The sequence below is a fragment of the Sturnira hondurensis genome, unplaced genomic scaffold (assembly GCF_014824575.4).
Source record: "Sturnira hondurensis isolate 20B ecotype Veracruz unplaced genomic scaffold, ASM1482457v3 Scaffold0008196, whole genome shotgun sequence".
NCBI classification, from domain to species: Eukaryota; Metazoa; Chordata; class Mammalia; order Chiroptera; family Phyllostomidae; genus Sturnira; species Sturnira hondurensis.
The window spans coordinates 18,650,225-18,670,307 of NW_028080827.1; the positions used below are offsets into that span (position 1 = coordinate 18,650,225).

Sequence of the window (20,083 nt, forward strand, 5' to 3'; positions counted from 1 at the left end):
GCCTTCCACACCGGTCAGCCTCCGCCTGACCACTCGGCCTCTCTGTTTCCCCATCTGGAGAACAAGAATGATGTGCAAGGCTGTCGGGAGGATTAAAGGAGAGTAACGTCTGTGTGTGCCCAGCCCTGAACCCACCACACGCTGGTGCTTAATAATGTTCCATCCCTGTCCCTAGCGTTTTGTGCAGTCAAGCAGCTATGGAAAACAATGGTTATGGAAGATTTTAAAACCAACCAACCAAACATAGAACTTAGAGAAAAGCGTGCATTAGCTTGATCTCTCCATTCCCCCAAGAACTAGGAAAAGATGGCTGTCAGTCATTTCAGCGATGGCATCTCAGTATAATTTAGTAACCTCAATGTCTCACATTGCTTGTTCTATTCTGTGTCAAGTATTGCACGGGCACAGAGTTGGGGTGATTAAAAAAACCCACCAAAGGTCCACCTGATGGAGTTGCCCCCTCCCTTCCACCCTCCCCTCCTAACCTGTACACAGGCATGAGAGCAGCACCACACTGTTGTACTGACTGATTCACTGTCTCCCTCTACTAGACTCTGTTCCATAAGGAAGGGGCTGCATTACTGCCTGTCTCCCAGGGCCAGCCTGGACCTGCCCTTGAGGAGTTCCCACAGTGAGACACAGTGCTGGCCTTGGAAGACGTCAGCCAATCAGCTTCCAAGCTGCATGGAAAGTCACTGCATTTCTTGGCTGTCCTCTGAATCTTCTGGCTGTGACTCATGTCCAGAGATGTTGGGCGCTGAGACCAAATGTAGAGGAATCCATCCTGCTCGTCTTTGTTTGCTAAGCAAATTGTGTTGACTTATGAAAGAGGGGTGCTCAAACGGCTCATGCTGTCCCCCAGAGAGCCCTGAGCTGTATGGGAGACCTGTCACTCCCCGAGATCCACAACATCCAGGGCTCCTGGTTCCCAGGCAGGGCTGGGAGCCAGAGCCGAGAGACAAGTGAGGCAGAAATGAGGGGATACCTCAGTAATTTGCTTTGGCAGCAGCAACAGCCAGGAAAAAACAATCCACATCACTCATCCTGCTGCCAATTATTAAAAGACAGCTAATTCCAACTGCAAGTTCCTCCCTGCCCCAGATCATTCGGTAATTAATAGGACACGCACGCCCACTCAGGACCTGCACCTGAGGGGATAAATGAGCACCATCCGGGCCCAGCACTGTTTGCAGAGCCCACATCCTGCCACATGACACCCTGTTGGTGCTCTGCTCTCCAGGAGCCCTTCCCTGCCCATCCCAGCTGGAAGGGACCTGTGTCTTCTTTGAGCCTTCAGTCCAGTGCTGTGGTCCCACCCAAGCTCTCTGCCCTACAGTTGCTGGGGCAGCTGGGCGATCACAGCTACTAGACTGAAGGCTCTGTGCTGGGCATGAACTTGCCTGTTCATTTGTAAATCCTCAACAGAGCCTGGCTTAGCAACTGTCTTCCATGCATAAAACAAATTCTGTTTTGCTGAATCAAAAATTTATTAAGTACTAATAAGTTTTACCGACATACCAATTCTCCCGTATGTTGTTTTTTCTTATCATTCAGGTCTTGGCTCGGGTGCCCCCTCCTCAGGGAGGCCTTCGCTGACCCCCTGCCTCACTCGATACTCTGTTTCATCATCTGCACGCCAATGCCAGAATCACCGTGCTCATGTCTGGGCATGCTCAGTGTCTCCCCCAGTAGAAGGAGAGCTCCATACACTGTCTTGTTTCTGCTGTCTCCCCAGCAACTAGAACAGGCATGCAGTAGGCACCCCCCACAAATAGATTAAATAAGAGGAATGTGCTCACAGATGAGTGAATGAATAAAGGCAGTCAGGGTTATAAGTCCACTTTCCCCGGGCCCTCTCCCTGCTGGCTTCTGGTTAACTGGAGGAAGGGGCTCACCTCTGAGCCTTCTCAAGCCACACAGAGTTAGGCAGCTATGTCCTCAGCCCCTCCACGAGCTGTAGACCTGGGAGGGTCCCCCGCTCGCCCCAGCCGTGGGACCAGACCCTCGTCTTCCTGACTTGCTGTCTCCCGCTGCCTCCAGCTCCTCTGTCTCTCCCTTGTCCTGTCGGTCCTTTGATTTAAGGTGGTAACTTTTCCAGGGGAACAGCAGAGCCTTAATAAGAAATCGGTTAGGGCTGATGGATGACACAAAGTTGGAACCCGCCTCAAGGTCAGAAGGAGTTATTTTAAACTATTCGAATTTACTAGAAGGGGAGCAAGTCAGGAGGATTTAGGGGCTTGCCTCCTGGCAAGACATGTGGCCTTGTCCCCAAGCAATCTCAGACAGCCACCTCCCGTGCAGTCCACCCACCCCTCTGCCCACCACCCTGAGATGGATAGTAAGGCCTCTGGTGTGAGGAATTTATTGGGAGCTGGTCAAATAAATTTGAAGTTTGGGATTTGAGCAAAACTTTGTCCCTTCTTCCCTTTTGGGGCCCTCATCCAAGGACGTGTGGTGGAGCAGGCTGCCCCTGAGAGGTGCCGCCCTGTTCTGCGGTCAGCAGGCTGTCTCCAGTCTCTTACAGGCTCCAGGGACCCAGTTCTCCCAAGCCCCAGTGATGAATTAGACCTGCCTCTCCACTCCGTTTGTCTGCCTCCCGCTGGGCACTGCCAGGGAGCATTTCCTGTCTTAACTACAGTGCTCCAGTTCAGAGGCCGGAGCTGCCCTATCACTTCTTTCCCACACAGACCTGGAGCTTTCTGGAGCTCAAGGTTCCTCTCCTTTCCAGCATCCCTAACTCACCAATCCCTGTCCATCCTTCAAGATCCATTTCAACCCTCAACTCCTCCAGGGAGACTTCCCTGATTCTTCAGGGAGAGACAGGCTCTGAACATTGGGCCCCTCATTGGGGCAGGAGTACCTGGACGGACAGGTGTGCAGCCTGTGCCCTTGCTGAGAGCCCAATGCTCACCTGTAACCACCGCCCGCCCCCCCGCCTATTCCACACCCCACGCCCAGCACCGTCAGACCTGCAGCGAGGTGCTCAATGAGCACTGGATGAACTGAACTGACCGGCACGAACACCTCAGTTCAGCACAAACTAACACTTATTTTTTCTTCACGTGAACTTAGGTGCAGACAGGTAGAGAAAGAGGAGACACCTTTTCTTTTACATATGGAATATTTCAAGCATATTGCAAAGTTTAGAGAAAATTAAAACATAGTATTTCATCAAAGAAACCTTAATAGGCCCCATTTTTGATACAGATGCGTATGTTTTAGAATAAAACAGCACACACCTGAAACTCCTTGCGTATCTCTGCCTATGCCTTCCTCCTCCCTACCAGGATAATGCAATCCTGAATTTAGCGTTTATCATTTCCACATCTGTTTTTATACTGTTACTACATCCAAATGTACCCATAAATAATATAGTCATCACACTGCATGCTTTTAAACTTTATATACATGATATTGGGTGATATATATGTAGCCCTCTGTAACTTGCTTTCTTCACCCAATAGTGTATCTCAGAGATTTGTCCAGGTAGACAGGTCTGACGCTAGTTCCTTCCTTTAAACAACCCTGGGGATTCCCTCNCCCCCCCCCCCCCCCCCCCCCGCCCTGAAACTGTTACAATGTATCCATTGCCCTCTTGAGGGACCTTTAGGCCGTTGGCAGCTTTTCACCAATACAAACAAGGATAACATTGTTTGCTCATGTCAAAGAGGCTCCCAGGAGCAGATTTTTTTCAAACGTTAGGTTGTAACCCAGAAGAGAATCATGAAATCAATATAAAGGTCATGACAATCATTTTTTAAAAATTCAATAGATTTTAAAATATTAGTGAATATGTATATGCTGGAACATAATGTAAAATGCAGCTCCTAATCTAAATTGTGGTAGAAAGAAGTGTTTGAGGAAGGTGGTGTTGTGGGCAGCATTATCTTCAGTTTTATTTGCAATCTCCAAATTGCTCCCTAACGTCGTACTGCCAGTTCGCACCCTCCCCAGCCCCACAGGGGGTGTCCACTGGCCTGCGTCCTAGCTAACATTTGGTGTTATCAGAACTTAGTTTTTCCCAGTTTGCTGGGTGTGATATGCCAGCCTCTCTGTTTTACTTTGCATTTACTTGATTACCAGTAGGGGAGCATCTTCTCATGTGCTCAGAGTCCGGAGATGCCCTTTTCCTGTGAAGTGCATGTTTACGTTCTTTGTCAATGTTTGACTTGGGTTGACCTCATTGATTTGTAAGATTTTAAAAAATCTATACATATATATGTGTGTGTGTGTATATATATGTAGTGGATATTTATTCTTTTATGGGTTATATGTGTTGCAAATACCTTCTCCCAGGTGTGGCCCCCCTTGTCACTTTGTTTTGCTAGCCCTGACGGCCTGGTTCACAAGGAGGCAAAAGGGAACCCGTGTCAGAGAGGCTGACTCTGAGTCAGGATGTGATTCTACCGGCATCTCCAGAGCCCTGAACGTGGCAGGGCCCTAATAAATGTTTGGTGACCATAATGTAACTCGCGAGATAACTCTCTCAGATCCCCCCAGCACGGAGCTAAGCTTACAGCAAGGGCTCTGTGGAGACTTAATAAATCAAGTCACAGTTCTGCCGCCCTGTAAGAATAGTCTTGATGTCCAAGCAGAGAAATCAGGAGGAGGATATCTTCACTGTAAAAAGAGCATTTGCTTTATGAAAGGGTTTCTTGCAGGGTGCCTATAAAGTATGAGTTGATTTGCCCTGGCTGGTGTAGCTCAGTGGATTGAGTGCCGGCCTGTGCACCTGAGGGGCGCTGGTTCGGTTCCCAGTCAGGGCACATGCCCTGATCTGAGCTCAGGTCCCCAGTGCGGGGTGAGCGAGAGGCAACCACAGATTGATGTTTCTCTCCCTCTCTTTCTCCTTCCCTTCCTCTCTCTCTAAAAATAAATAAATAAAATCTTTCTTTTAAAAGTACATAAAATATGAGTTGATTTAACTCAGAATTCAACTTATGTTTAGTGCTCCAGGAGAAGAACTTGGGTCTCTAACCCAAGCCTCAAGCCTCTTGCCACCCCTGTGCACTCACAGTGACGCTCCATACTTCTTACTTTACAGGTGAGCCAAGAAAAAGTAAATGCCTTGTCCAGATCACATTGAAGCCCAGAGACAGGGCAGAACTGGATCCCACATCTCCTGATCTCCACCTAATAAAAAGTGGATGTTTTGAAGGCAGAAAACCTTTAAACTCTTAAATGTAGGCCAAAAAGCTGAACCATCTCAGGAAAGGGACTTATCTGGCCAAGGCCAGGGATACATCCAAATATTTACATGTGTATCCCTGGAACATATGGAAAATCATGAAGGACAAAAATCATGTCTGACAGGACTTCTGAAGAGAAACAGGAATGAGAGCTTGCCCGACTCAAAGGTCCACTTGCCTGGGCTTGGAGCTCCCTGGGGGCAGGAACAGGGTTTTACCCATCTCCACGTGCCCAGAACCCAGCATACTGGCAAAGGGGAGGGGATTGAGAAATGTCCACTGGGTGAATGGGTGGATAAATGGATGGATAAATGGATGTGTGCATAGACGGACAGATGATAGAGGGATAGATGAATGGACGGATGGATACATTGATACATGGTTAGACAGATGTATGCACAGATGGGTGGATGGCTATTTCACATCTGGAAAAAGCCCTAGGGAAGGACTGGTCTCAACAGAACCTCTCACGTAGGCAGCCAAATCTGGAAATCATGTCTTGTTGCTACAGCTGTTCATAAAAAATACCAAGTGGCATAACTGCAAGAAATAATTGCTTCTAATTGAGCTGAATTATTCTGGCCATATAGTAGACATATTTTATAACTTTATTAATTATTCAACTTGAAGCCATTACCCAGACTGCCAGAATGGGCTTTCCTTATTAGAGGGTGACAGATGCCCCAGCCCGGGCCGCCTCTGCTGCTGAGCCCTGGTGGGCAGTTGCTGCCGGCTCTGGGGCCCTCCTGGTGTCTGAGGACTGGAGGCGAAGGGCTGCCCCAGATGCAGGCTGGGAATCAGAGATCCAGGGACCAGCAGACCCAGTTCCAGGTGCTCTGCATGGGACATCCTGCTAGCCCTTCGGTCTGCCTCCTCTGGTCTGACTGGGAGGCAGGAAGGTGTAGGGAGACATCCGACCCAGCCTCTGTGGGTCACCCCGGCCCAGATCCATTCGCTAACTCTTCATCACAGCAGTCTCCCCCATCCAATCTGCCTCCCACACAATGCCAAGTTAACCTGCCATATGTTCTTTGGTCACCTCCAGCCAGGGACAGGGGCTGGAGAGCACAGTCCAGCTGGCCTGGAGGGATGAGCCAGGACTGGAGGGGTAAATCAGAGCCTACAACATCCCTTTCCTTCTCATACTTAGGCCCAGATCTACTCACACGTTACTTGGGAGAAGAAACAGGAGGTTGCCCTATTAGGAAACAATGAAGACTTAGATGATGCAAAATGAGCCTTCAGGGCTCCCCAAGACCCATGGAATAAAGTCCAAGCTCCTCAGGCTATTGATGTAAGAGCACAAACCACCTGCCCTGGCCTACCTGTGCGCCTGGCTCCCATCCTCAGCGGGCACCCTCTGCTTCAGCAGAGGGTGAGTCAGTTGGCCTGGAACGCCCCCTCTTCATATACCTGGTTATTGAAGCTCCAAGTCTTACCCTTCTCTGAGCTCTGGTTCCACTGCCTTCCTAGCACCTTTCGCACTTCCTAGCTTTCCCCTGAAGGAGCAACCTGCCTCCTGGCCTCACTGCAGTCCCCCGGGGGCAGTGCACGGGCAGCACTGGTAGGTAAGAAGCTTTGGAAGATCAAGGGACAAGGTTTTACATTCTCCCAGGTGTCCACCCCGGAGCCCCAGTGCTCTTCCCTAGTTCTAGCACCAACACTTGAGCATCTCCTGGAGGAACAAAAACCTGAGAGAAGAGGAGAACAAATCCACTGGATCCCACTTAGCACTGTGTTGAATGCCCAGCATGTGCCCGCACATGCTGGGTACCAGGCAGGTAAGACCTGGGTCCTGCCACTGAGAAGGCCTCAGGGGCTGGGGGCTGAGAAGGTAGCAAACATGCAACCAAACGATAATCCTCTGGGGTGGCTTGGACGGTGAAGGTCTGTGGGAATCAGGAAGCCTCACAGCAGAGGTAGCATCTGAGCTGGGTTTTGGAAGCAAAAGAGCAATGGGTCTGTGGATAAAGGAAGGCTGGGAGAGGGGAAGGGGTGGGGGTGGGACGAGGGGAGAGGAGGCTGAACACTGGGCAGGCCTCAGACCCAGAGGGGTCTCCAGGCCTGGTCAAGGAGCTGGGGCACTTCCTGGCAGGTAAAGGGAAGTGACATGATCTCATTTCCATTTTAGCCAGCTCCCTACCTCCCAGGTAAGGGGGGGGGGGCGCTGGAGAGGGAAGGCAGAGAGCCCTGTAAAGAAGCATTAACCAGAGCTGCAAGTGTGGTCTCCAGAGACAGCCTGCCTAGTTCAAATTGTGATTGTCTCTTACTAGCCATGTGCCCTTGGGCCAGGTACTCAACCTCCCTGAGCCTCAGTTTTCTCATCTGAAAAATGGGGAAAACAATAATGAATAGTAATGAATAATGAATGGGATAGCATGTATGGTAAGGGCTGGATGTCAGTTCAGAGAGAAGTCTGAGCTGACTTAGACTGAGCCAAGCCAACTCCCTACCTTTCAGCCTCAAATGTCACCTGTTCCACAGCCCTGTGATCTGGTAGAAACATGCCCCTGTGAAAAGAGTGCATGCTCTAGAGCAGCCGAGGGGATGACAACTAACTGTCCCTGGACCTCGGCCTCCTCAACCGCAAACCGGCTGGTAGCCCCCACCTCACGGGCAGCAGGGCAGCAGGAGCAAGAAATGTGATCTTCACGTGGTACCCGGCACCCAGCACCCGGCACACAGCCCACCTGAGCTGACCGGGACTGAACTGAAAGTCCGTTAAGATGGGCAGGTCTTGGAGAGCCGGACCTGCTCTCGGCAGGTTCCTGTTGGTCCCGGAGAGGAAACACTTCCTGGCTCCCCTCCCCTGCAGGGCTCCAGGCTGCTCCAGGCTGGTGGGAGCATCTCATGATTTCCTCCCTGGAGGAGCCGTATTTCCCATGGAGACCCAGCCCACGTGCCCACCCTAGGAGAAGCGGCCACGCGCATGTGTGTGCATGTGTGTGGGTGGGGCACAGTGCCCCTTTCAGCCTGAGTGGGGCCGGGGAGAGGTGTCAGCACCAGCTGCCAGCCCTGCACGATGACGCCAACTTGGCTCCTGCCCCTCTGTTCTGCCTTTGTCACATTCTAGGCGGATTCTCCTACCCTCCTCCCTCTCCCCAGTCCTTAGGACTCCCTGTGTGTCATTTTTTTATTAATTCTGTTCTCAGGGAGCAGATGGCCAGAGCTGAGTGGGGCAGAACGCACCTCCCCGCTGCCACTACAGCAGCCCCTCAAATACATGGCTCATGCAGACTCCAGGCTCTCCGATTTCTGGCTTCCTCGGGTTAAAAAAATGACTTTTGGATAGACCGTGCACAGTCCCAGTATCTCTCTGTCTGAGAGGCAGAGGGGCAGAGGGGCAGAGGAGGAAGGAGTGAAACCTGAGGAGGCTGCCCCCTCTCAAGGAGGGGGAGGAGCAGTGGCCCCCTCCCCCCATTGGCCTTCCTTGGGTCCTTGGACCTGGGCAGGGGTTGCTCAGAAGGTCTTCCCTCCTCTCCTGGTAGGCATCATCACAGAAGTAGGACTCGGTCCAGGAGTAGGGATGGGGTCAGGGACCAGCTGCCTTCGGTCCTGGATTCTGGGGTCTCCATGGGCGGCCCCTAGCTCAGCCTCACCAATGGTCTGGGCCCCCATGAGGGCAGAGCACCCCGTGTCTGCACCCTCTCACTTCCCATTTCTCCAGAGAGGCGCCTTTGGAAAAAAGAAACTCCAGAAGGGAGGACACAAACCTTTTCACAGCTTCCAGAACATAAACAAGACTGGGAGTCACTAAAAAGAGGGGGGCAGGGGCTAGGAGAGGCAATGGCCAAGGTGGAAAGACAGACAGAGAGGCCAGCAGATCTGCCTTCCCACTCCCTTCCCGTGCAGCCCAGCCCCCCAGGACTCAGGCTGGGGCTGGACTGAGGTCTCTTTCATCCTGCTCCTCACAAGTGCCTTGGTTCTCACATTTCTGACCCCCCTTCCTCTGTGTCCTGTGGAAAGAGTCAGACAGACCCACTCTGACACTCACCAGCTGTGGGGCCTCAGGCATTCACTTAACCACTCCGTGCCTCAGTTTCTTCATCTAAAATGAGACCACAGCACACACCTGGTTCCTTCCTTCCTCTCCCCTCCCCTGATGGCCTTCCTGAGCTTTCCAGGTGGCCCCTCCAATAACAGCCAGAGCCTTCTCTCCGCCTGGATTCTTGTCCCTCTCTCCTCTCTATACTGGTGGTGCTTGCTTCTGCGCAAGTTCCCTGAGGACAGGAGTGATGCCTTCCTCGTCCCCAGTCTCCCCCTCAGCCCGGGCCCCACCACAGCGTTGGTGTCTGAGAGGTGCTCAATAAACCTGCATGACACGGACCTCCAGGGACGGAGAACACTGCGCCAACAGGGCCCACGGCCCCAGCTACTGAATTCCTTTACATTCGAAATTAGAATTCTGTGGGGCATAGCAGCACCTCTGACGCGCAGACCTTGAACAAGCATTTGCTGCCGCCTCCACGACTCCCTTCTGTCCCCATCACGGTGACTGCACCCTCAGTGCGGGGCTGACGCAGAGCCCGCCATCCGGGGAGGCCCACGGGCACGCAGATGCCGACAGAAGGCGGCCCAGGCGGTGCTGCGAGGGCCGCAGGCTGGGCAGCACGCAGGGAACCAAGGCCCAGCAGTGTAATTGCTTTGTGGTGATTCATCTGAAGTTGCTTTAACCTTGACAGCCGGCTCAGCGTAGTGAAAAAAGAACACGGGAGAGCTGCAGCTTCCCTGTTGGCAAACCACCCCTCTGCACACCCCCTCTGGGACAAAGCAACCAGGGCTCGCCAGGAACCCCCATGGCGGGGGCGGGGGAGGCAAGGACATGAGTCATAAGGGGGCCCCCACCCATGGCTGTCCTCCGCCCCACTCCTTGTCCAAGTCCCAGGATGAAGAGAGAGAATCTCAGAGGGCTGTGCGTGGTGGATGGGGTGGTAGGGGAGGGTGGGAGACTGCCCTCCAGGATGTCAGTGCAAAGGTCACCAGGGCCCTTGATGCTAGATTTTGACTTCCCAAAAACAGAGCATCTTGGGAAGGTGGCAGAATTGACTCCCCACCCCCTTCCCCCCAAATCCCCAATCCCAGTGCCCTGGCCTGAACTGTAGTCATGACTCTGTCCTCCAGGCCTGTGCAGAGAAGGAACCAGGAAGGTCTGGAACCTTTTGGTTGTCTGCACAAAAGTCTGTAGAACAGCTTGGCCTGTAGAACAGCTTGGCCTGTCTGCTTTGCTATAATGAAACCCATCTGCCCCTAAAACAACTCCAGCCTTGAACTCCAAGAGCAGCTGGTGGGAGACAAAGGCATGGGAGTCAGGAGCCCTGGGATTAAGTTACAGCCCTGCCACTACCTCCCTGGGTAACCGCGGGTGAGCAGTTTCCCTTCTCTGCGTCTCAGTTTGCCCATATGTGCAATGGACGCAGACCAGACAATTTCTGAGGTCCCTCCCAGCTCTCGATCTAATGGTTTCGAGTTAAATCATGAGATCTCAGTGACCAGGAATTTGGTTTGGGGATTTTAGATCATACTTCCTACCTCTCCATTCCAGGAATCTGTGGAGACAGGCATCACATACGTGAAGCGAGCTCCGGGAAAATAGCGCCCAGGCCAGTGCTATGCGACCCTGGACTGTCATTGCTCCTAGGTCAGCTCTGAGCACTGTGGGAGAGTCCAGAGGCCCTGGAGCACCCAAGATGAGGTCGTGCAGGCTGGACCAGAGTCCTTATGCCAATCCTGAGCCCAGGAGCCCAGGCACAGACCCTGGGGGTACTGCATGCAGCCCGGCATGCGGGCAGGAAGACAGAGCTCCCAGAAATGCAGTGGGGGAGGAGCTTGAGCCCTGATCCCTCCCTAAACCATCCTTGCAAACAGTCGCCAGCTCCAGGAGATCTAATTCTGGTTCTGGTCTTCCTGCCTTTCCCACTGCTTCTCAAGCCACACCCCTAAAACCTCCCTGCCTCCAGGGACGCCTGAGGCATAGCAGGGACAGGTCCACCAAAGGCTCCAGTGACCACATTTTAAAAAGCGAAGGCCAATTCTACATTCAGTTCTATAATAAATCTGAATGTTTTAATATAACAAATAATACTTACATTACTTATCAAGTAACTAATGTGCCATTACATGGTGAAAAATGTAAACTCCACAGTTTCAAGAATTATTAGCAAAAGGACCTTCCACAAGTGCTGCTGGGGGGACTTGCCATCCACGTGTAAAAGAGCTGAAGTCAGACCCTGCCTTACACCACCGGTAAAAGGTAACTCAGAGTGGACCAAAGGCCGCAGTGCATGAGCTCCAGCTATGAAACTCCTAGACGAAAACCCGGGGGAAAGCTTCATGATGTTGGATTTGGCAATCATTTCTTGGACATGACACCAAAGACATAGGCAACAAACGAAAACATAGATAGACTGGAATGCCCAAATTAGAAACCTTTGTGCGTCAAGGACACTATTAATAGAGTGAAAGACAACCCACACTATGGGAAGAAATATTTTCAATCATATATCTGCTAAGATTAAGATTCAGAATTTATAAGGAACACGTACAACTCAACAACAACAACCTAACCCAATTTAAAAACATGGGCAGATAACCCGAACAGACGTTTCTCCACAGAAGACACACAGTGGCCGGTGAAGCACACGAAGAGATGCTCGCTCAACGTCACCGAGCACTGGGGAAAGGCACGCCAGCACCACAGTGAGACAGCACTTCGCCCCCACCGGGCCAGCGGTCACCAAAAGCACGGGAAGCAATGAGCGTGACCAAAATGCGGGGGATTAGGACCCTGTGCATTGCTGGTGGGAATGTAAAGGGCGCACACGCTGTGCGAAACAGTGTACAGATTCCCTGAACCAACAAACATAGAATTGCTACATAACCCAGCAGCCTAGTCTGGGTGAATATCCGAAAGAAGTAAAGGCAAGGGCTCGAAGAGGTATTTGTACGTCCTCGTTCACAGCCGCGTGATTCACAGTGGTCGAAGGGTGGAAGAGACTCAGAGGCCCCTGGACAGATGAGTGGATAAAGGGAATGTGGTCCATACACATGAGGGAGTTTACTCAGCCTTAGAAAGCGAGCAGGCTCTGCCACACGCTACAGCAGAGACAAACTTCGCAGATATGATACCGAGTGAAATAAGCCAGGCACAAAGTGGCAACTGTTGCATGATGCTTATGCGTGGTACCTAGAGTAGTCAGATGTGTGGAGACAACAGAGTGTTGGTTGCTTTTGGCTGGGGGGAAGGGGAATGGAAAGTCAGTGTTTGATGGGTATGAAGGTTCAGTTGGGAAGAGGAAAAAGTTCTGGAGTTGGGTGGTAATAATTGTCGCACAGCAGGGTAACTGTGCTTACCGCCACAGACCTGTACCCACAAACATGGTTAAAATAATAAATTTTATGTTGTGTATATTTTACCACACACAGAAAAAAAATGTCTAGCAAACACATGCCTCAGTTTGAATAGCTTTGACCCCAGGCTCGTTGAGGAGTGCGGGCATATTTCTGTGCTGTTACACATTTTATTGTATCTGCAAGGACAGCCGACAGCCAAGTCAGCCAGGGGTCCCACACGCTGCTCAAGATACGGACACATCTGACTTGGCAGAAGCTACTCTTGGTGGAGTCCCAATGCCGTTCCCGCTGCCTTCATCACTCAGGCCTGCTCTGCAGCCCTGCCTCAGGCCCAGCACTGGGGGGAGAAGGGCGTTCTGACTAACAGTCAGACACTGTGTGGGGAGCTTTTACTGTCCTGCACTCTGTGCGTCGCAACAAAGCCAGTTGGGCGGAATCTAAGAATGTGAGAAATGGTGAGGAAATGGTGAGGGGTGGAGGGGGCACTTCTCCGTCTTGCCTAACCCAGCTCTTTTGGGGAGGCCTGAGCCTAAAACCAAAACATTATTCTATAGCCCAGAACTCAAACTTCCAAGCACCATGAGATAAAGGCAGAGAAGCGGGACCTGAGAAATGGAATAATTAAATAATACACTGAAGGCTTAAATTTCCAAGTTGATTCTTTGGTAACATTTATAAAAGTTAACAGGGCATATTTAATTTAGGAATTGGCTCACGTCCTTCTCCTTACAGCTAAAACCTCATAAATGAAATATACTGGATCACTGCCCAGTGCGGAAATAAAAGTTATGAATAATGCTTCTATCTCAATCATTGTCAGTGCTTTAATATTCCTAATTACTTTAAAAAGCTTGATATTCAATATAGGAAAACTTTTTTCTTTTTATCTCCACTTGTGAGATTAGTGCAATTTAATAAGAGTCACTCTGTAGTCTTTATTCAGGGGAGACTGACATTTCATCCTTTCCTTCTTCATTATTATATGGGATGGAGGTTTATGAGCGAGTGTGCAGCCGCTCCATCTCCCCACACCGGTCTCTCCAGCATCTCAGAATTACCCACAGTAGCTCATGTGTGTCCACCTACTGGGAAAGTGAGCATCACCTCACTTCTTTTATGGAGCAGAGAGAAATTAGTCAGGCCTTAAAGAAATTAGGCTATGGGGTTACAGGTCTGGAAGAGAATGAGAAATCCCTACCCCCCACCCCCACGCTGGATCCCTCCCCTTCACGGCTCTCAAAGCCATCAATCCCCAGGCAGCCGCAAAGGGCAGGGCTGGGGCAGGCAGCAGGCTGACGGATCTTTACGGCCCTCCTCTGCCACTTCCAGGAATTTATCCTAAGAAGAAATTGGAACAAGTGGGCAGAGATTTATGCACAAGAAGAACCACTGAGTATTTTTACACAGGGCCACAGTCCCTCATCCCCATGTTCACCACCCAAAATTTCTAGAAAGTCCAAAGGAAAAAAAAAATTTTAAGGTCAGCACAAAAGTTCATTTATAGATGCAATCTTCACCGAACTGATTTATGGCTGTAGTCACGAGATGCGATCTCTTATATGTCGCTGCAGAAGTCTTACTGTATTTCACTGCAGGGTAGTGCCTAGACCCTACTGGGGGCCTATGTCATATATGGTATAGTCACAATATACCTTTATAAACTCTGGAAAAATGTAAATTTTAAAACCCACAGGCCCTAAGGATCTTGGGTAATGGATGATGGGCCTCAAAGAATGAAAAATCAGGAACGACCAAAGTGGCCATCAGTAAGAAGAGGCTGTTTAAGCACTTTCGGTAATCCACAGAATGAAATCCTATAAGGCCATTTAACATTTGAAGGGAGAGTCGTGTTTATTGACAAGAAAATGAGTACATGACATAAAGTTAAAAAAGCAAGTCACAGAATAGCACATACATTTGATCTAAATAATGTAAGTTGTACCCAGACCCAGCTCTAAGTACAAGAGTGTGGAGAAATAACAGGGAAGGAAAGCTCCCAAATGCCGGAGGAGTTATCCCTGGGTGTGTCGGCTTAGCCTTCTTTGTCTACACTTTTGTGCGGTTTGCATTTTCTTTTTAACATGAATAGGTATAATTTTTAGAATCGGAAAATAAGAATGATGCTTTCAATTAAACTTCCTTGCAAGAATGTCACCTACAGAAACGTGTCTATGGCCAGGTCTCATTCAGAAACCTCCAGACATCCACACTGCACTGACCGGGGCCCCATCCCCACGGACACGGTTCCCACAAAGACCCTAGGGCAGCGCTGCAGAGCACACGCAGGCAGAAAGGTGTCCAGGGCACAACAGTTACAGCCTCGAATTGCTTGGAGTAACCCTAGTCACAGTTTCTGTCCCTTGGCTAATTCCTCTACCTCCATAACAGTATCTCGGGGCCACATCTTTCAAGCAGGTCCTTCCTTCCCCTGTGGGCACCTATGGTTTCCAATCTATTTCAACCTGCGGCTGTATTAATAGAAGTTGAGCATCCAGAAGGAAGGAGAGCATAGTAACTGACTGTTTAGGTTTAGGACCTAGGTTTTTGCTTGACTGATAGTCCCAGTCTTACCATTTACTTGCTGTGTGTCTGTTGAAGGTCATTTAAACTCTCTGTGCCTCAACTTTCTTATCTGTAAAAGATGACTAATAATAATCCCCACACCACAGAGTTGTTGTGGAGACTAAATGAGAGGATAAAGTGCCTAGTGCAGAGTAAAATTCAATAAATAGCACCTATCTTTATTGTCATTTTTCCATACAACCTTGCTGATGTGTGGTCAGATCCAGGAATAATCATTTAAAAGGATTAAAGGCCACGGCCAATGGAGAGAAACCAGATGGGGAAGGCAGCTGGGGCAATGCGATATGAGCAACAAAGGAGCCTGGGTAATAAAAACCTGGGGGAAGGAAGTGATTGCTCATTGTCTTCAAATATTTGAAGGGCAGCTCCATGGAAGGGGCCTCTGGTTTCTTCTGTGTGGCCCCAGTGGCTATTATCACCTACTCTGAGATGACCGCCTTTCCCTACACATCTGTGGCCTTGTCCACTAAGCTCCTCGGAAGACATGGAAAGGAGGGTCATGGTTGCCCCAGCCGTTGTCATGAGTGAGAACCAACCGGTCGAAGGTAGAGAGAAATTTCCACTCAAGAGAAGGGAAAACTTGCCAATGGTAGCGGGGGAGGTGCGGGCAGAGGTCGGTAAGCTCACGGCAGGGCACCTACTCAGTCAGCGCTCTGAGTGGTTTCCGAGTGCGAGTCTGCGAATTCCGTCATCCAAAGTGGCTGCCCCTGAAATTAGGGTTGGGACACGTCCTCTGGGGCTCCCTGTGGGTTTGGCCGCACCCGCCTTTGCGTAGACCCAGAGTTGGTGACTCTTCACCCCAGGAGGTCAGATTTGTTGCAGAAACAGTTATGGGTTGCTCAGCACCATGTCTGACAACTGAACTGGGGGTGGGCAAGTTAGGGAGCCCAGGTTTTTAATACAAAGAAACAAGATTGTTTCCCTCCATGCTTGATAAACTTACTCCAGAGGGAAGATCATGAAGTGCTGCCTTTATTGCAGTTCTTTCCCCAGACCAGAAACCCTGGGAGACACGGACTGTACCTGAAAGACCCTCTGGGGCTGCCACACCCCCCCCACCGCCTTGCCCAGCCCAGCCCAGCCCAGCATGTCATGAGCACCAGACACTCTGGCTCTGATTGGTGATTTACATGCACTCAGGGCTCCTGGGACTCGGGCTGTATGTCAGCCTCCAACAGGCTGCTGTTGACATTATAATCCAGCAGCAGCAAGCAGCCCCGTCCCAGCAGAGCTCACCTAAGCCAGGTTAGCTAGTTCTTCATCAAAGATTCATTGGAAGAAAAATTACACAAAACAGAACACGAACAAGGGAGAAAAAGCTCTCAGGCGTTTCAACCAACGTGTTTCCTCTAGTTCACAGAAGATTGGTTGAGCACATTCCTTTAACTCGTCTGTCCCTCGGGTTTGCCTTCCATGTCTGGATGAGTCCCTAGCCTTGTGTCTCAGCACGGCCCACTTCAACATAGTGAAACAGATAGGAGGAGGCAGCCACCACAGTCACCAACACACTGGAGAGTCTCTTGAACCCAAAGAGATCTTGGACTCTCTGATCCAAGAGAACCTTCAGGCTCAAAACAAAATCACATCCAATAGCCTTGCTTTGTGGGTAAGCTCTCATGCACTGGGTAGACAGGGAGGCTCCAGGTAAGGCCTTTGGAAAAAAAGGACTGTAACTCCATGTTTCCACCCCAGCAGAGAGAACAGGAAAAGGGCACAAGCGCCACATTGGGCCGCCATGGAGCTTTCCAACGCTCCACCACTATCGCAGTCCCTACCCAACAGGGGCTCCCAAAGATGGGAGCAAGACCCCTGATGGATCAGCTTAGCTATGCTCTCTGCTCCGGTCACAATAAAAAGGACATTCTACCCCACTCAGATCAGGAAGAAAATGAGCTGCAACACTAATCAAAGCTTCTTAGAAATCAAGCAAGACCACATCTTAACCTATCAGTGACTGTAAGATGCACCAGTGAAAGGGAGTCATCTGCAAGTATTTAGGGGGAATGAGCCAGAGGGGAAGGACCTGCCTGCATCTGGGCTCTCGGCAGAGAACTGCCTGAGTGGCTGTCGGGAATGCCCCGTGCTCTCAATGGCCAGCCCCACGGTGGACATACCCCGGGCTGCTGTGGTCACCTGGTCAGTCCCCAAAGCATCCACCTCACCCCCATGCTTACCAGGAAGCCTTCTCCAGAGAGATGGAGGAGCACAGGGACTCACCCCTGCAGTGTCCCATTCTCCTACCCTTGGGGACACAGAGGCATTCCAATGTCCACCAGTCCCACGCATCAGTCCCCTAAGCCTCTGTGAGCACCCACAAAACCCAGCCTTCGGACTAGCAAAGCTAAGGGCCAGGCCCCGACCCCAGGGACCTCCTGAGTCTGCTCCCTTGGGTGGCATCTCAGTTTCACTCCAACCCTCAAGGACTATATCTAGAGGCGTTTCATCAAAAGGCAGAGTGGCACGGATGATCCCACAGCGCCCCCCCCAACACACAGTGCCTCTCCAGATCTCCACAAACCATGACCCCCATGCCCTTTGAACCCCCCACCCCCAGTCCCATCCTATACCAAACTGCAGGTATGCCTCTTCCCTGACGCCCCACTCACCTAGGCAGCTGCATCCCAACACAAAGAATTCGGCACATACTCAGCACAGGCCCTCCTGAGCCAGAGCCGGGGGGGGGGGGGCCACAGCCCCCCAAACACCCCACACTCACCACTGGAGCAGTCGGGCCCTCCCCAGCCGGGTTCGCAGTGGCAGGTATCCGGGGAAACACAGCGGCCGTGCACACACTCCTCCGTACACAGGGCTACAGGGGGCCGGGGGAGAGGGAGAGGAAGAAAGGAACAGACGATGAAAACCAACCATCTGGTCAAGGAGCATAAAGCACTTTAGAACAGCTCCCTGAGGCCCACGGATGTGCAGAACGCATCAGTAGCTTTGGAGAAAAATCCAGCTACCCCAGACCTCAGTTATTTAATTAACTCCGAAATGCATCCCACAAGGGCACACTTCATCCCAGCCTCGTTTCCCAAAATGAAACCCATGCCTGAAAAATGGCAGCTTTGGTGGCTTTTCAAGAATATTTCCTGCAAGGCTTAACACTTAGAGACCCTTTGCAAAGCCCAGCTCCTAAATCCACACGCTTGCTCTCTCCGCATCTGCTCAGGAAATGACCTAATGTGTCCATCATTTGCTTTCCCCAATTTCTTTTTTCAAAGGCCCTGAAATCTACCAGGTTGCCAGAAAAGAATAGGTTCCTTTCCCTTCCCCCACCTTCCTGCCCTTCTCCCCAAATGTCCCTGTTTTGGAGCTCTCAAATGTCATCAATCAGCACAGTACACAAATGCTGGGGAAAAGGCAACATCTAATTATAAGAAAGTAATTAAGAAAGACATCCATGATGATGATAATTGTAATTAGAAAGTGCCAGGCAATTTCTTATCACACAAACGCTACAGCCTCCGGAGCTGGGAGGCAACAGCGGCGAAGTCCCCATCAAGTGCTCCAGCGCCGAGCGGGCTCATTGGCAGTAGGGGGAGGAAGGGAGATGATGGCTCTCCTGCTCTGACGTCCACGTTTTCTCAACGTCATCTTTGCTCCCGTGAGCTCTGCCCCACTATCCAAGGCGCCAGTGAAGGATTACAGAAAACCCCCAGGGACACCCCTGCCAAGTTTGTGAGCTCGGGAAATCAGCAGCTACAGGCAACCCTGTCAATTCCTTAGCAGCTAGAATGCTCCTGTCTGCCTGGCACTGACCAGGGGCAGCAGGGCCCCCGATGGTGAAGGCTGCCCCTGATTTCCAAACACCCACCCTGCTTCCACATCTATGGCCTGGCCTGAATGCCCACCAAGAGGTTAGACAACAAAGCCCAGTTTGTGGTTGGTGCGGGTTCTCTGGTTCCTCCCAAACACAGATGTTGACGCTCAAGCTGTTGCCTTAACTTTGGCCCGGCCCCCCAGGCAGACCCAGAAGGGTCACTTCAGATGCCCCACTGATGGGTGGTCTGTAGTCAACCTGTCCCCTGAGAGCCTGAGATGTGGGATATCTGGGGAGAGCCCTGGCACCTGAGTCCTCATTTGTACAAGTGGCTTTTGGGGAGGGAGCTGGTTTGTGCTAAAGACTGACTGCTGCAGCCCCTCGCTTGGCTCTCCAGGACCTACCAGCTAACCCACTTTTTGCTGGGGAGCTGAGCTGAACTCTGACCCCAAGGACCAGCTCCTCTGAGAACCACTGTAAGCTGCTCACCTGGCTGCTCACAGACCCCAGCTGGTCATCCCTGCTGCCCTGGCTCCGGGTGCTGCACCAGACTTTCCAAACAAGCTTGAATGAGGCAATGTTCCTAGTACACGCTGGGCACCAGGTGTCCCTGGCCACCCCATGGCTGGGCCCAGCCAATGCTCAGCTCAGGCCTCAGCTGCTCCCTCTTCCCTCCACCTCGCACCCCCACAGGCGGAGGGCCCAGCATGCTCCACAGCTGGGCCCATTTGTCTCCCAGCAGACCCTTCCCATCGGCCTGTCAGTTTAGCTCAAGATACCTCCACCTGCTTTCTGACCTCAGAGAGCAGCTCCTCAATCCCTGGGGGTTCTGCAGGGTGGGGGTGGGGGTAGAGAGGGCAGGCAGTGACCTGTGACCTGCGACCTGCCAAGTGTCAGAGAAAACATGTGCAACCCTTTCACTTTGTACCTGGAGAAAATGAAATATTTATACCCAAGTGCCCTGGACCTTGTGAACATGTGTGGCCTCTTGACCAGGAGGAAGAGCTTGGGGATGGGACCCCTGGAGACCGAGGCTTCTGAAGGTGGAGGGAGGTGAGAGGGACCCAAGGCCATGTGGCCTGCACAGGTGACCCGGGTGGAAGGTCCTCCCCTGCCCAGATGGCTCAGGGGCTGGGGGATCCTGTCCAGAGAGAACAATGTAGGGGCGGTGTGGTTGACCCCCAGGAGGGTGCAAGCTGGA

At 51.4% G+C, this 20,083-nt stretch overlaps 1 protein-coding gene across 12 annotated transcripts in view; it reads right to left on the reverse strand.

The window, feature by feature from the left end:
• The window catches only part of MEGF11 (multiple EGF like domains 11), a 354,305-nt gene that overhangs the window by 151,955 nt on the left and 182,267 nt on the right, over nt 1-20,083 (reverse strand). For all 12 annotated transcript variants that reach the window (XM_037054176.1, XM_037054171.1, XM_037054172.1 and 9 more), the window contains one exon: nt 17,839-17,931. In XM_037054176.1, coding sequence (XP_036910071.1) covers nt 17,839-17,931 — 93 coding nt within the window. The remainder of the gene's footprint in view (nt 1-17,838; nt 17,932-20,083) is intronic.